General features: G+C 47.2%; 1 protein-coding gene across 1 annotated transcript in view; it reads left to right on the top strand.

Moving 5' to 3' along the window:
• LOC134969647 (cytochrome P450 2J6-like) overlaps positions 1 to 12,793 on the top strand; it is a 51,709-nt gene extending 38,916 nt beyond the window's left edge. Inside the window, exons 5-9 of the mRNA XM_063945735.1 lie at positions 3,529 to 3,702; positions 3,980 to 4,124; positions 4,239 to 4,426; positions 8,973 to 9,114; positions 12,405 to 12,793. Of these exons, the coding sequence (XP_063801805.1) occupies positions 3,529 to 3,702; positions 3,980 to 4,124; positions 4,239 to 4,426; positions 8,973 to 9,114; positions 12,405 to 12,586 (831 nt within the window). The 3' untranslated portion in view covers positions 12,587 to 12,793. The remainder of the gene's footprint in view (positions 1 to 3,528; positions 3,703 to 3,979; positions 4,125 to 4,238; positions 4,427 to 8,972; positions 9,115 to 12,404) is intronic.
• Positions 12,794 to 13,033: the final 240 nt, after the last annotated feature.

Raw genomic sequence — 13,033 nt, 5'->3', positions numbered from 1 at the left:
ACAGTGTTCTTAGACCTCACAAAGGGTTTTATATAAGATAAATATTTAGCTTTATCAGAGCGAACAACTCGGAATGAGGGCCTATATTCTGCGTAGTGTTGACAATCTTCTGCGTTTGATCCACATTTGACGATTTTGGGCTAAAAGAAGTTGGATGTAATACTGTAGCTGTCAATTTTGAGGTAGTCGGCGAATTGCAGCCACTTTAAACCTGCAAAAAATACTCTGATACGTCATCTACTTTTTAAAAACATGGCGACTTCTATAATTATTGGTTCAAGCATACAGCTGCCAATTTTGCCTCATCAGCTGTATATAAGCGTCAGGAGTTTGTTTGGTTTGGTGAGGAGTTGGGTATAGGAGACCGGCAGTCAGAATACCGTCACCGGCATCCGTACTGCTTGATATCCGAAGCTGCGCTGAGGTAAGGGAACCCTAATCCTAACCCTCAACCTAAACCTAATCCTTAACCTCCCCCCTCCCCTGCAGCCTAACCCTAACCCTCCCTGGCAAAGTTACGTTCAGGATTTTGGTTGTTGGCATTCTGACAGCTGCCAGGATTCCGGCGCCAGTATGCCAACCTTTGGGATCCGAGCACCAGGATTCCAACTACATAAATTGGTGAGGATTTTGGCTTTGGTGTGTATTTTTGCGGTTATGGATTTTTTTTCCTGTGTCATTTACTGATTGATCTTATTGGGGTTTTTTGTGTTTTTTTTTTCTTTTTTGTCTGTTTTTTGTTTAGTATTTTCCTGTTTTTCTTCTCCTTTTTGTCTTATTTGTGTGAGCGGTGAGTCTGTGTCTTGTCTATTTTCTGTGTTAACTTTGAGGATGGCGATTGGAAGGAGAGGGAATAGTGTCAGTCAGGAGGATACAGCACCGCAAACACAGTAGTTGTGGAGGAGGTTGGTGAGGAGGCAGGGAGTCAGCCTGCACAAAAGTAACTAAAAGTGTATTTTAGCTGTGCAAGTGTGCGATCGCATGTGCAGACGAGTGGTATAAAAAACTTTGTGCAGTTTCTGAGTTGCCCAGAACTTCTGCCGCTGCGATCACTTCAGCCTGTCCTGGGCCGGAATTGATGTCAGACACCTACCCTGCAAACGCTTGGACATGCCTGCGTTTTTCCAACCACTCCCAGAAAACGGTCAGTTGACACCCACAAACGCCTTCTACCTGTCAATCACCTTGCACTAGGCTGTGCGAATGGATTCTTTGTAAAACCCATCGCACAGCAACGATCCGCTTTGTACCCGTGCGACGCGCCTGCGCATTGCGGTGCATACGCATGCGCAGTTCTGACCTGATCGCATCGCGCTGCAAAAAACGCTAGCGAGCGATTAGGTCTGAATTACCCCCATGGTTTTGCCAAACTGCTAACAAATTTGCTGCTGAGATCAACTCTGAATTAGGCCCAATATCCGTTTCAGTTATGAGAATTGGGCCCTGGTGTCTGACAAAGTGACTGTCTATGACAGAATTTTTAGTTCCATGTCCAGGGAAAACTTCCTACACCTTTTTGGCAAGGGTCTACGAGAGAGTTAACACTGTTATGCGATATCCCGAGAACTGTGGGAAATTGACCAAAATGGTTTTCGGACATTAAAAATAGGTTGTAGAGAGCAGCAGCATGGAGAAGAGGTGACCCACCTTTAGGGATGGCTTATACATCCTATGAGGAGGTGCTGACACAAATGATACCACCTGAAATCATAGAAGGACTTAATATTAATGAGATAAAAAGACTCTATGGACTACTGTACTTTGAACATCTTTGTTTGTAGCCTACTCCCAGTGGTCCTGACAGTGGTCTAAATAACCCAAACCTTCCAGAGGCATTCAAGCACAAGCAAACGGTGTTACCAGGATCATGTAATTTGGTACTGGGATTATAAAAAAAGGGGGGAGGGGGAGGAGTCACAGGACTCGCCGCTCAGGCGCTTTAATCTGAAGCAACCTGGGATCTCCAGCCACTTATTAAATATATTAACCCCCATTCTTGTAGTATCCACCCTACTCTCCAACAGATGCTACTCCCAACTATCACCAATCCCCCGACATCACAATTGCCTTGCTCATGAGTCACTGGCCCAATTTGCTGTGCTTACCACCACCAAAACGTTCCCCCTTGAAACTCCACCAGACATAACACTAAAAAAAAACTACTAGAGCACTTACATCTCAGACGAAAGCTCTTGAAATGACCGTCTGAAACCTTGACAGCTGTTCAGTAATCAGGCCAAAACTTCATCAGTCAAGTAAACCCCATCCCATCTACAGAATGAAGCATAGCGGTATTGCAGTCTGTGATGCTGCACCTCTTAAGCCCTGCACCAGTTGTATTGACCTTCTTCCAAGACTCATTAACAGAGGGACCAGGGGCAGAATCTCTCCATACCCTACAAGGGACAGTCTCCGACCAGATAACCTAAGTCCCCGGCCAATGCTCGACTGAAAACCACTGAACATCCATCTTAGCTGTCAAAATCAGGTTCTCTAATACGTGCTTAACCAGGTCATTACCCCTAGATGCAGCAGCAAGATTCACTCCAGAGCAGCCAACCACAAAACCAGCCAAACACATGCGTTAAATCTAATACAATCTTTCTAGCCACCCACGCACATGTGGTCATGGACTGCATTTAGAAGGCAGAAAGAAGAACAGGAATGTCAGGAGCAGGCACCAATAAGTTGCCACAACACCCAGGCAGCCACCTACACTACACAGCCTAACTAGGGAGGAAGGGAAGACAATAACCACGCCTCACTACTTGCTCCCGAAACCACATCATGAGATACCTGCAGGACACTCACTGCCACAGGCCCCCCTGTTTCCTGGAGATGGCCAGTGGGAAGTACGGTGTGGTGGGGGAGCATGGTGAGGAAAAGAAGCAGAAATGAAGAGAAGAAAAGGAAAGAGAAACTGGCGATAGGGAAAAGGGAAAACGCAGAGTAAGAAAGACAGATAGAAAGAGTTGGAAAAAGGAAAAATAAACCACACAAACACCAACAATAAACAGCACACTAGATGAAAACCTTAACCCTCCAGGTCCACGTCAATAACCAAGACCAATGGTTCCCAACTCCAGTCCTTAAGTACCACTGACAGGTCATGGTTTTTGGATTTCTATAATCATGCACAGGTGAGGTAGTTAAGTTTCCAACCTGCATCCAGAAACAGAAATCTTCAAAATACTGTATGACTTATTGGGGGAAAAAAACTGAGGGTTTTTAACGCTGACTAACCAATACAACCACAACCAGCAGCCAAGCCAAAACCACAAAAGCACCCTACCTACAACCACAACCAGCCACCCAAGTGGGTGGGGTGGGTGCTGGCTGCAGGTGCTGACAGTACTGGGGGTACTGGGGGGGGGGGGGGAGAAGACAAAAGTGAGGCTGTATCTGGAAGTCTGTCAGCCAGTGAGAGCTATTAGGGAAGGGGCGGGGCCTCCCTGCTTCTAGATACACTCTGTAGATCATATAATAGATTTTACTATACATACATATGTCTGTGGTTCCTCCCTGCAGCTGTACATTGCATTTGGATTTGTCAAATATCTTCCTTTGCCGCACCAGAAGATTTTTAGAAATGTTAAAATTATTTATGGATTCCTCAGAAGAGTTTTAGAGGAGCACAAGACAAGCAGGGTATCCGGAGAGCCCAGAGACTACATAGACTGCTACCTAGAAGAGCTGGATAAGGTAAGATTGATAATGATTGGGGGGTGTAGGGGCAGCAAATTATAATAGAGTCGAGAGGAGGGCTCATTCTACCTCAGCTACATGCAAAAGCAGGCAGTATCTTCTCTGCATGCACATAATATTGCACTTGCGTTCGTTGAATCGCAGCATGCTTTCCCCAAGTGCCATTTTGAACCCTTTATGTGGATTTGCTACTGATTCCCCCCCTTTAATGTTGGGCAGCCTTCTCCGGCACAGCAATGACTACTTGTGAACTCTCCTCTTATACTGTATTCAGGAGCAGCAGGACAGTAACAAGTCAACCTTCAGCGATGAGAATCTCTTCACATGTGTGGACGACTTATTTATTGCCGGGACAGAGACCATGGCGGCCAGTCTGGAATGGAGCTTCCTGTACATGATGATGTATCCGGACATTCAAGGTACATGCAGCTTCCAGAACGCTCTTCCTCATCCATTGGCTTTCTTGTTTATGCATGGCTCCATTCTAGTAGGAGTAATGCAACGTATCTGCAATGTATCTTCTCTTCTGTCAGATAAGTGCCGGGAGGAAATAAATAAGATTCGGGGGGACAGAGAACATCTAGACTATGAGGACAGAGTGAGGATGCCGTATACACAGGCTGTGCTGCAGGAAGTCCAACGCTTTGCCTCTGTTGTGCCACTGGGTGTCGCTCACTCACCCGTAAGGGAAGTACAGCTGTACGGCTATACCATCCCAAAGGTGAGCTACAATTATATGAAGGCAGTGTTGGCATCAGGGATCTCAATGTAGCTGTACTATTACCTTTCTTCATCAGACTATGGCGCTCATTCCGAGTTGTTCGCTCTCAAGCTGCTTTTAGCAGCTTTGCACAGGCTAAGCCGACGCCTACTGGGAGTGAATCTTAGCTTCTTAAAATTGCGAACGAAAGATTCTCTGTGCAGTTTCTGAGTAGCTCGAGACTTACTCGGCATCTGCGATCAGTTCAGTGCTTGTCGTTCCTGGTTTGACGTCACAAACACACCCAGCGTTCGCCCAGCCACTCCTCCGTTTCTCCAGCCACTCCCGCGTTTTTCCCAGAAACGGCAGCGTTTTTTCCCACACGCCCATAAAACGACCAGTTTCCGCCCAGAAACACCCACTTCCTGTCAATCACACTCCGATCACCAGAACGAAGAAAAAACCTCGTAATGCCGTGAGTAAAATACCTAATTGCATAGCAAATTTACTTGGCGCAGTCGCAGTGCGGACATTGCGCATGCGCACTAAGCGGAAAATCACTGTGATGCAAAGAAATTTACCGAGCAAACAACTCAGAATGACCACCTAAATCTTAATTATTGTATTATGTACTAATTACATTGAAATTATGTCACCACTGAGTTATAGTATGCGCTGTGTGCATTAGTATGTGACTTGCTACAGGTTTATGTTGGAACAAGGTAAAAAGTGAAATTGTGTCTACAGCATTCTTCATGGCCAGTTAAACGGGGTTACTTGGCACAGTATAAAGGTAAGCAAATGAGCAAAACAAGAAAACAGCGACTTACAGTCTGAGACAGTGGGAGGGATGTACTAAGCATCACATCCATGATGCAGTACACTCCGCAACACATCGCAGACGGGACAGGGGGGGGGGGGGGAGGCCACAGGGGGTGCTGGGAGGGATCCAATTGGGAACCTCTCAGGAGAAAATGCGGAAAGAAGCCCATAGACTTCTATAGGGTGACGCCATCCAAGCCCCAGAATACATTGCTTTCCGGAGCTTAATACATATGGGAAATACAGCCAAATTCAGAAAACGGACGTTTCTGGCTGCATTTTCCCTGTAGTACATCCCGCAATGTAGGACCAGTACATAGTATATAAACATTGCTGCATCAGCGGACAGGACATTGAAATAAGGATCAGGGTGGCAGAAACCAAGGGTTAGGGGCCATTGTAAGGATTAGGGAGTAGATGATAGTCAGTGTTGCTTGTAGAAAAAAGTTCTTAGTGGTACTGTATGCGTGCAAAAAATGGGTGTGGCCAATATAAATGGGGGTGTGATACACATACTGTAAGAGGGGCCAGATACACATATGACCCCAGTAGTGCCAGATACACATATGCCCCCACAGTGTCAGATATGCCCCCACAGTGCCAGATACAGATATGCTCCTACTGGCCAGATATGCCCCCACAGTGCTAGGTATGCTCCTACAGTGCCAGATATGCCGCCACAGTGCCAGATACACATATGCCCCCAGTGCCAGAGACACATATGCCCCACAGTGCCAGATATACGTATGCCCCCAGTGCCAGATACACATATGTCCCACAGTGCTAGATACACATATGCCCCCCAGTGCCAGGTACACATATGCCCCACAGTGCCAGATACACATATGTCCCACAGTGCCAGATACACATATTCCCCACAGTGCCAGATACACATATGCCCCCAGTGCCAGATACACATATGCCCCCCAGTGCCAGATACACATATGCCCCTAGTGCCAGATACACATATGCCCCTAGTGCCAGAAACACATATGCCCCCAGTGCCAGATATACATATGCCCCCAGTGCCAGATACACATATGCTCCCAGTGCCAGATATACATATGCCTCACCGTGCCAGATACACATATGCCCCACAGTGTCAGATATACATATGCCCCACTGTGCCAGATACACATATGCCCCCCAGTGCCAGATACACACATGCCCCCAGTGCCAGATATACATATGCCCGACAGTGCCAGATACACACATGCCCCCAGTGCCAGATACACATATGCCCCTAGTGTCAGATATACATATGGCCCACAGTGCCAGATACACATATGCCGCTAGTGCCAGATATACATATGCCCCTAGTGCCTGATATACATATGCCCCACAGTGCCAGATATACAAATGCCCTGCAGTGCCAGATATACATATGCCCCTAGTGCCAGATATACATATGCCCCCAGGGCAGATATACATATGCCCCACAGTGCCAGATATACATATGCCCCACAGTGCCAGATACACATATGCCCCCAGTGACAGATATACATATGCCCCATAGTGCCAGATATACATATGCCCCCCAGTGCCAGATACACATAGGCCCCCAGTGCCAGATATACATATGCCCCACAGTGTCAGATATACATATGCCCCACAGTGCCAGATATATATATGCCCCACAGTGCCAGATATACATATGCCCCCCACTGCCAGTTATACATATGTCCCCCAGTGCCAGATATCGGTCAATATACCGCTCGTCCCCCCTCCCCCACCTCCCTCCCCCTGCTGCTCACCCGCTGCTACTGTGTCAGGAGGGGAGAGGAGAGTGCAGCGCGATCCCTCAGTGGCATGCTCAGTCAAATGAGGCCTGGTTTGTTAGCCCATTCGAGCTGTGGCTGCCCGTCCACGAGCTCTGATTGGCTAGCGAACTAATGCCTCAGCTGAGAAGATACACGCCACCGCCCGAGACCCAAGTCTGACTGAGCAGCAGAGGGACCGCGCTGCACTCTCCTCTCCTTTCCTGAAACAGCAGTGGGCTGCAAGCATGGCGGTCGGCCCGGCGGTACTGCGTACCGGCTGGCAACTTCTTACCGGCACGCAGTACCACCATACTTGCAGCACTGATGATAGTCTAACTAAGAGAAATAAAAGAATATGAGGGAAGAGGACCCCACTCGTGAGATCTTATATTCTAAAGGGGAAGACAGACAGGGGAGAAACACATAGGGTAGACAGTGAGCATGGGGCAGAGGGTTAGGAATAGATATGGTTGGGTTTGATAAAGAAGTGGGTCTTGAGAGCCCGTTTTAAGTTTTGTAGAGAGGTGGAGAGTCAGATGGAGAGATCTAGAGAATTCCAGAGACAGGGAGAAGCACGTGCAAAATCCTGGAGGTGGGAGGAAGTAATTAGTGTGCAAGAGATTCAGCATGAATTATCGGAGCGAAGAGGGTGGGTGGGAGTGTAAAGGGAGATAAGGTTAGAGATATAGGTGGGAGAGGAATGGGTGAGGGCTTTGTGAGTTTGAGAAGCTTGAATTGGGTTCTGCAAAAAATGGTGGCAGTGGGGTCAATTGACGCTGCTTCTGAATGCGAGGTCTGCTCTGGACTAGCTTTAATTTCTTACTTTGTTGTATTAATATTGTATCATCTGCACCTTCTTGGATAGTGCTCTATCACCATCAGCAGGGAATACTGTATGGGTAGACGGTTTGCTGTTGGTTCTTTCTCATGGTGTTAGGTCTGGAGACAAGCACAGTTTCCACAATGAGGAGCTAGGCATTATTGCGGCTGAGCATTATCGTATACCTCCATACATCGCTCTACACTTCCATGCCCCACACCTTATCAGCTGTCCCGTATTTGCTATAGCATTGTGGGGTTTTGCTATTCATATGACTGTCTTGCCACATACTGTATCTATTGATTTATCTCTCTATGTTGCAGTGGTCACTTGGCCGTCTTCCACCATAAACAGTTTATATGGCTTTGCCTGAATTTATATATCCTGGTGTATATATTGCCATTATCTTGGCCCGGTTTGGTAGCCAACAGTGGACTGTCAGGATATTATAACACTCCCACTTGTCTAACAGTAATTGTCTGGTCACTGCTCCAGGGGTCCTGCTGCATCAGCTATATGTGGTGTGCTTGGTTCCCATAGCACAAATATGTTGGCGGCAGCTCTAGATTGGTAGTATGTCGTTCCTTGGGGTTTTATTTTGATGTAGTTGCATGGGCAATCTGATTGTGCAGGCTTTTGAAGGCTGGGCTTACCAGTAGTGAGTTTATAGTTGGCATTTAGATGGCACCCATTGTGTCACTGTCGTTGGTTTCTACCCCGGGAGTTTTGCCACTATTTCTTTTTGGTTTGGCACTGCTCAGTCTGCCTCCTCGCTGGGTGTTTTGGTATGGAATGTTGCGGCACTAGGCCACTGGTAGTCATATTACCGTAAGCTTTATATTGATCTTAATATATCCTTAGGCTTCAGCTGCTTGCCATCATTGGTTGTGGTGGCCTGTGGGTATTTTACTAGCTATCCAATCAGGGGCACCTAATTACCTATTGTTGCCACAGCTTTTTTTTTCTATAGTTTTTTTTTACTTCCAATCAGGTTATCTGCCCCTGCCTCCCTCTCCATCGCGGTGTACGGAATATGACACAATTATCAGCTTTGCATCATACTAATGTTTACCTCATTTCAATATACACATACTGTATGAATATTTAACATTATTAACAAATAACATGACAAATTCCATCAAATTGTCTTTTAAATTCCATGAAGGGAACGCTGATTATAACAGACCTGTCCTCACTGCACTATGATGAGAGCCAATGGAAATACCCGCATGAGTTTAATCCAGAGAATTTCCTGAACAAGGAGGGAGAGCTGGAGAAAGTTGACTCCTTCCTGCCCTTCTCTGCAGGTAACACAGGGCAACGGGAGTGGTTGGCGGGAAGTTTGGTGGGTGCATAATGCTTGAACAATCATTTCTGTTATTCTATTAATAATAATAATTATTATTACTATTCACTTAAAACAATATTGATTAACAACATCAATAGCTAACCTTATCTCCACATGCTGATTTCTATCTCTCATTGGAGGATTGGACCTGTGAGTGGTTTAGTTGTGCCTGTGAATGGCCAGATTGCATGGATCTGGTTGTTCTAGCAATGAATTGAACGATCTCATCACAATGGGAGGTTGGCCACGGATGTATACGGCCAATTCTGGATCAGCCAATAAACTCATGCACATTATTCAGATTATTGGCAGATAAAATCCAGTTGATTGATTCTGATGTTATGATGGGACAAAACACTTATAGTTCATGTATATGGGCCCTCATTCCGAGTTGTTCGCTCGCAAGCTGCTTTTAGCAGCTTTGCACACGCTAAGCCGCCGCCTACTGGGAGTGAATCTTATCTTCTTAAAATTGCGAACGAAAGATTCGCAATATTGCGAAAAGACATCTCTGTGCAGTTTCTGAGTAGCTCGAGACTTACTCTGCCAGTGCGATCGTTCAGTGCTTGTCGTTCCTGGTTTGACGTCACAAACACACCCAGCGTTCGCCCAGACACTCCTCCGTTTCTCCAGCCACTCCCGAGTTTTTCCCAGAAACGGTAGCGTTTTTTCGCACACACCCATAAAACGGCCAGTTTCCGCCCAGAAACACCCACTTACTGTCAATCACATTACGATCGCCTGAACGAAGAAAAAGCCTCGTAATGCCGTGAGTAAAATTCCTAACTGCATAGCAAATTTACTTGGCGCAGTCGCAGTGCGAACATTGCGCATGCGCACTAAGCGGAAAATCGCTGCGATGCGAAAAAATGTAACGAGCTAACAACTCGGAATGACCACCATTGTTAGCTTTCGAAAATAAAGGCCGTTCATGCAGGCAAAACAGTTCTAATGTTAGTTTTACAGCTTAGTATGGAAGGACAGGTCTAATGCTGAGCTTACTGCCCCCAGTACCCCCAGCAGGGCCCTTTCTCGTCACCGGTCTGTTACTGTTGCTAATACTATCATCTCTCCTGCCTCTCAAATCTGCTGTCTGGGTGTCACTTGACCATTCCCTCTTCTTCACGCACAACCCCCCCCCCACCCCCACCCCCACCCCAATTTATGAATTTTGCTGCTTTATCCTCCACAATGGGCTTGATTCATGTTTGTAAGTAAAGCAAAAAAGCAAGCAACTGGGCAAAGCCATGTTGCACTGCAGGTGGGGCAGATGTAACATGTGCGGCCCACAAATGTCAGACTGCTTTATTTAACACTGCCATTTAGATTTCAGTTTGAACACACCCCACCTAAATCTTGTTACATGTTACATCTGCCCCACCTGCAGTTCAACATGGTTTTGCTCAGTTCATACTTGCCTACCCTCTCGGAACGGCCGGGAGGCTCCCGATAATCGGGTGGCACTCCCGGACCTCCAGAAAGGAGGGCAAGTCTCCTGGAGCCTGCTTATGCTAGGAGACCTGCTCCCCCAGCTGCCCGTACACCACCGCAGCCATACCTATAGCATAGCGTCTAGTTCTCTTCGTGTAGAGGACCTTTGCTGTGCGGTGCGCGATGACGTCATCGCGCATCGCACAGTAAAGGACCTCTCCACGAAGGGAAACTCTAGTTTCCCTTCACAGCAGCCAGTGGCAGCGGGGGGCACAGCAGCAGCGGATCTTACCCTGGTGCAGTGCCCTCCGGATGGCGCCGGCGCCTCGGGCAAAAGTCCTGCTTGCCCGTGGCAAGATCCGCTACTGATCACCCGGGAAGCAGTGACTGACGCTGGAATCCCGACATCCATGGGAATCCCGGTGGTCGAAATCCCAACCAGGGTCCCGAATACAGACCCGAGAAGGAATAAATTAGTGTGGCGGTCGGGATTATGACTGCCGGGATCCCGACTGTTGAGATCCCATACTGATTCCTTATCAGCCAGTAGTGTTGCCATCATCCTATGCACTAAACCAGTCATTAGATACTTTGGGGGAGTGGGGGAGATGTATCAAGCCTTGGAGAGAGATAAAGTGCAGAAGTGGCAGCCTGCACCCATCCAGGTTGGTTTTGCCTTGTTAATGACTGACGCTTTAAAAATAATGGAAGAACTTGCACTTTGTGCTTTTTACAGGCTATTACGCCCCTTCCCCCTGCCTTCTGCAGCTCTTCCTTTCAGGAGATGCTATACTGTCATGATCTTGATTGGCCGGTAACTTATTCCCTCTCTAAGGAATATCAAATGTAACGTCACAAAACCTTATTTGCCCTGCAGAATTATACATGAGTTTTATAGCTGACTATAGAGATGCCTGCCCTGGCCATCCTAAAACAGGGCAATCCTGTTTGCAGCCCCTCTGATAAAGCTAAATGCAGCATCAAATATGGGTTTTCGTCCAGTATGCAAACTGTCTTTGCCAGGAAATAAAGGAGGTCATTCCGCGTTGATCGCTCGCTAGTAACTTTTTGCAGCGCTGCAATCAGGTTAAATCTCGGCAAAACTGCGCATGCGTATGCACCGTAATGCGCATGCACTTCGTACGGGTACAAGGAGGATCGGTGCTGGGCAATGGATTTAACGAAGAATCCATTTGCACAGCCGATCGCAAGGTGATTGACAGGAAGAGGGCGCTTGTGGGTGTCAACTGACCATTTTCTGTGAGTGTTTGCAAAAACACAGTCGTGTCCAAGCGTTTGCAGGGCGGGTGTCTGACGTCAGTTCCGAGACCAAAAAGACTGAAGTGATCGCAGCGACTGAGTAAGTCCAGAGCTACTCAGAAACTGCAACAAACGTTTTTGTGCCGTCAGCTGCAACAGTGGTTGCACACTTGCAAAGCGAAAATACACTCCTCCATAGGTGGTGACTATCTGATCGCAGCGATGCAACAAGTTGCTAGCGAACGATCAACTCGGAATGACCCTCAAAGTCTGAGTAATGCCTGTAAGGAATAGTCTTATGGTTGTAGGAAGAAAGTGTGATCACAGTGTCCTTCCCGAACGCCCAATGAGTGGCAGCAGTGCTCCCCAAACCCCCATCCCAGTGGTGGGTCTGTGCCCCCACCGCCATCTGCACAGTCATCACTGTGAATTATTGCCTAGCATTCCATGGGAACACAAATGTTTTATGAAAGATGACTTTAATATCATTCACTTGTGTCCACGTTACATATTGCAGCACCTTGGCTGCCCTCTGACCAGTCCTCTCTTTTCCCTCAGGACCACGGAGCTGCCTCGGGGAGAATCTCGCCCGCATGGAGATCTTTCTCTTCTTCACTAATGTGTTGACACATTTTAAGCTCTGTTGGCCGGACCCCAAGTCACCTCCAGACAGCACCCCGTTGTTTGGAGTCTCCCATTATCCTAAACGTTATCGAATGAGACTGGAGCTTCTGGCATAGAACTGGGGAGAAAGATGAAAACGGACTTCAAGACACTGCTCAGCCCTGATGTGATTCAGGACCCATAGGTTTCTTTTGGAGCTTCAGTATTGTGAAATTAACCCAGCTCCGGATTGTGAAGCTTGGTCCGGCCAGCTAATGCCATCTAAAGCCCGTGGCCTACAGTTTGCCCAATGTTATTGCTAAAATAGATAATATGTGTTTCCAAACGGGGGTGGTTCAAAAGGAGAGCGGGCCCCTGTGCAGGTTCCGAGCGAGCCCCCATATCTCCAGCAGCGCAGTACCCTCTGCTTCCGCAGCGCAGTAGGACTTGGCTGTGTGCCAGAGTCTACTACGTATGCGCAAGTCTCCGGGAACGTCACTGTATTTGCTACGTATATATAAAAAATGAATTTGTAAATGTAAAACATTAGTGAATGTTTATTATTAACATATATGTATAATGTA

Source organism: Pseudophryne corroboree, chromosome 11, assembly GCF_028390025.1.
Source record: "Pseudophryne corroboree isolate aPseCor3 chromosome 11, aPseCor3.hap2, whole genome shotgun sequence".
Lineage (NCBI taxonomy): Eukaryota > Metazoa > Chordata > Amphibia > Anura > Myobatrachidae > Pseudophryne > Pseudophryne corroboree.
Note: the sequence above shows the minus strand (reverse complement) of the source record. Positions and strands in the feature narration are given on the sequence as shown.